Below are 3660 nucleotides of genomic sequence, written 5' to 3'. Positions count from 1 at the left end.
CGCCTGCGCGCCCAGCGGCCGGCCCGGGAGCGCCGGGGCCGGCTCGTCCTCGCCCGCCCGCCCGCCCGCCGGCCGGCAGCGCCGCGGAGATAGTGGGTGGGCAGGCCGGGGAGGGAAAGGGAGAGGAAGGAGGGAGGGAGGGAGGGAGAGGGCGACGCGCGTCCTCGCGGCGGGGGCGCGCTCTCGCGCGGGCTGCCGGGATCGCTCGCCGCCGCTGTGGTAATGTCCGCCATGTTGGCCATGGCGCAGGGAGCGGATCGGGCGGGCGAACGGCGGATCTAGAGTGCGGAAGCGGCCGCGGGCGGCGGGGGGCTCTTTTTGGGCGGGGTGGGCGCCCATGCTGGGGCCGGGGGCAGTGCGAAGGAGGAGGAGGAGCGGGCCGGCCGCGCTGCACTGAGGAAGGAGGTGGAGGAGGCGGCGGGAGTGCTCCCCCCCTCCCCGCCCGCCCCGCCGCCGCCGCCCGGGCTGTTCCTGTAAGGCGGGGAGACAATGAGTAAACTCTCCTTCCGAGCGCGGGCGCTGGACGCCGCCAAACCGCTGCCCATCTACCGCGGCAAGGACATGCCTGATCTCAACGACTGCGTCTCCATCAACCGGGCCGTGCCCCAGATGCCCACCGGGATGGAGAAGGAGGAGGAATCGGTAGGGACTCGAGTGTTTATTACCCCCCCTTCCCTCCTCCCCCCTCCCCTTTGTCAGCCGGGCCTCGCCATTCACAGAGCGCTCTACGCTCGCTGGAGGGCGCCGCTGCCGCTGCGCGCTCGGGACCCTACGCCGGCGGAGTAGCGTAAACCTGTCGGCCGGCGCAGCGCCCGCCCGCGGCCGCCATGTTGTTGCGTCCCAGTGTTGTGATTAGCTCTCGGCGCCGCTTACGCTGCCGTAAGGGGGCCCTGCCGTAAGCAGCGGCCGGGAATGGCGCAGGGATGCGCCGGCCGCACTTGGCGTACGGCCTCTGTTTACCTGGTAGACTTTTCCCCGGGCGCAGCGTTCATTGCTCGCCGGGGGTCCTCCGGCCGGACGGCGCTATCCTTGCGTTTTAAATTGGGTGTTGTGCGGGAGATTGCCCTTGAGATGGTTTCGGGAAAGTAACGCTCTTTGGAAAACAGACATCCTCCTGCCCGCCGGAGGAGGTGCCGCGGGGACGGGGCGGTGCGACCCTGCGGCGGGGCAGCGATCCCCGGGGCCGGAGCCCGCGTCGGCTGGAGCCCCCTGAGCCGCGCGCCGGCCGTGCCTGCCGGGCCCCCGGCCCTGCTCGGCTGCGCGGCGTTAGGAAGCAGTGCCCGAAAGTAGCCTGCAGCCTCCCCGCGCTTCCCGGTGCAGCGTCCGGGGAGGTCGCATGCGGGATGGCTTCGTGCAAGTTGAGGACTCAGTGCGTCCACCTTGACAGTTGCATTTTTTGACCAGATGGTAAAATTCTGGCAGAAGGCCTTTTCCTTCTTCCCAGGGGTTAGATTTTTCCCCCCAAGACTGAATTTCCTCTGACTTGACAGTGTTTACGATTCCGGAGTGTTGTTACTTGTGTGCGAAGTTCATAGTAACTGCACCCTGAAGAATTTCTTCAATGAACCTTCAGTCCCGCCTTATTGTCAACCTCGGGTGTGTGTGGATTGGTTCCCTTGCTTCTGTGACTGTCAAAAGAAAGCTGGAGCTTTCTGTGATTGGTTTTCTCTTTTGACTATTAATATTGCAGGAAATGCATTTGAGCCTTTGATTGGCTGCTCGAATTCTGATCTCATTGTGTTGGTGCTTTGACTTAATCACATTTCTCTTTGGTGTTTGATTACCTGACTTAACATTTTTCAGTAGAAGGTAGGGCCTCTTTTTATATCCTCAAAAAAAAAAAAAAAAAAAAAAATCCAAGCCCAACTTTTTATGTCTGAGTCGTGTTTGAGAAATTTGTTTATGTAGTCAGTGACTCAGTTTTGATAAGGTTTTCTAGAAACTGCATTTGGTAGCATGGTACTGTCTTTGCTGACTACATGTTTTTCTTTTCTTTTCTTTTCTTTTTTTTTTTTTTTGACTGTGGGTGTCTTTACGTTGTTTGCTTCTCTTCCTGAATGTCTGCTATCTTTTGCCTAAGGTCTCCCAACCGAAAAATCAGGCGATTCAGATGTCATTTCTTCATGTACAATGTATGGTGGCAGTTACCATTTTTAATATCTACTGTTTGTTGAATATTTAAATCTCAGCTACTGTGCCAAGACTTTTACGTAAATTCCATATACATTTTAAAAACTATATTTTAATATACATTTTAAAACTTTTTTCGGAGTTATAAATACAGGAAGATGTACTAGCTTACACATAAAGGTTTAATGAGGTTTAGCATATGTATGTACCCAAGCATAAGAAACATTTCCAACTTCAGAAAGTGTCCTTGTAGTCTGTAGCTAATCGCAGACTACTCCAATTCCAGAAAACCATCAACTTGCTTTGCTATAGATTGGAATTGCATTTTGCAGTTTTTTGTAAATGGAGGGTGTGTGTGTGTGTGTGTGTGGCCTGCTTTGCTCAGCATGATGCAGTTAATGTCTCTTGTTGCATACATATTTCATGTTCCTTTTTATTGCTGAATAATATTAAAATTAATACCTAATCCATAAATACTTGTTACTAGACATTTGAGTAATTCCTTGTTTATTGTTGTCTTTTAATCCTAGTAATGACAGCCCTGTGAGGTACTGCACCTTTCCATTTTATAAAGAGCCTAAAAGGTCTTACTGATAGTAGTGGCTTGGAATTCAAACCCTTGCCTTTGATGTCGCAAAATCCTATTGTCATAATCCCCATTCTTTCATATTTGGGATTCTTACAGAGCCCAGTATTATATATAGTATTATATTTATTAGAATTTTTGTAAATACTGTATTTTATAATTCTGAGACCTTTCAGAACTGTTACTGATACTGAATTACTCAGGGTAAGTTATTAAGAAGTTGCTTTTTCCTTTTTTTGGGGGGGGTCACTTAAGTCTGTCTGGCTTGGTTGTTTTTCTTTATTGTCATTTGCAGTGCTTAGGATAGAGCCATATGCAGTCACTCTACCACTGAGCTGTGTCCTTTACTCTGCTTTGCTTTTCGCTTTTCAGATTCTCTTTTTTTATTGTAGTTACTTGATTTTGTTTCTTTTTTTTTCTTGGCACCATTATATTTGACTGCTTGTCAATGTATACCTTAAACATAAAAGAAATTTGTGAGAAATGATCCTAGTTTATTCTAGATTTTTCTTTTGTTAGAATTTAATCTTTTTAATGACTTTTGCTTATTTTGTTCATTAATATATTCCACGTGCCTAGAACTGTGCTTGGCACGTAATGTATATGTTTAATAAATGTTTGTGGGATGCTCTTTTTCAGTATTGAGACCTATTTTTTTGTGCATATTCACTCTTTTTTAAAAATTATTTAATTTTATTTTATGTACATTAGTATGAAAGTGTCAGATCCCTTGGAACTGTAGTTACAGACACTTATGCGCTACCATGTGGGTGCTGGGAATTGAATGTGGGTCCTTTGGAAGAGCAGTCAGTGCTCTTAACCACTGAGTCATTTCTCTAGCCCCGCATGATCACTCTTGTGTTCACTCATGTTCATTCTCTTTGTGTGTGTATGTGTGTATATATATATATATATATATATATATATATATATATATATATATA

General features: G+C 48.5%; 1 protein-coding gene across 2 annotated transcripts in view; it reads left to right on the top strand.

Annotated features, from left to right (window-relative positions):
* The first annotated feature begins 446 nt into the window (after nucleotides 1-446).
* The window catches only part of Epc2 (enhancer of polycomb homolog 2), a 90398-nt gene continuing 87184 nt past the window's right edge, over nucleotides 447-3660 (top strand). For both annotated transcript variants that reach the window (XM_055600710.1, XM_055600708.1), the window contains exon 1: nucleotides 447-642. In XM_055600710.1, coding sequence (XP_055456685.1) covers nucleotides 490-642 — 153 coding nt within the window. In that variant the 5' untranslated portion in view covers nucleotides 447-489. The remainder of the gene's footprint in view (nucleotides 643-3660) is intronic.

Source organism: Psammomys obesus, unplaced genomic scaffold, assembly GCF_907164565.1.
Source record: "Psammomys obesus unplaced genomic scaffold, mPsaObe1.curated_primary_1811, whole genome shotgun sequence".
NCBI classification, from domain to species: domain Eukaryota; kingdom Metazoa; phylum Chordata; class Mammalia; order Rodentia; family Muridae; genus Psammomys; species Psammomys obesus.
Note: the sequence above shows the minus strand (reverse complement) of the source record. Positions and strands in the feature narration are given on the sequence as shown.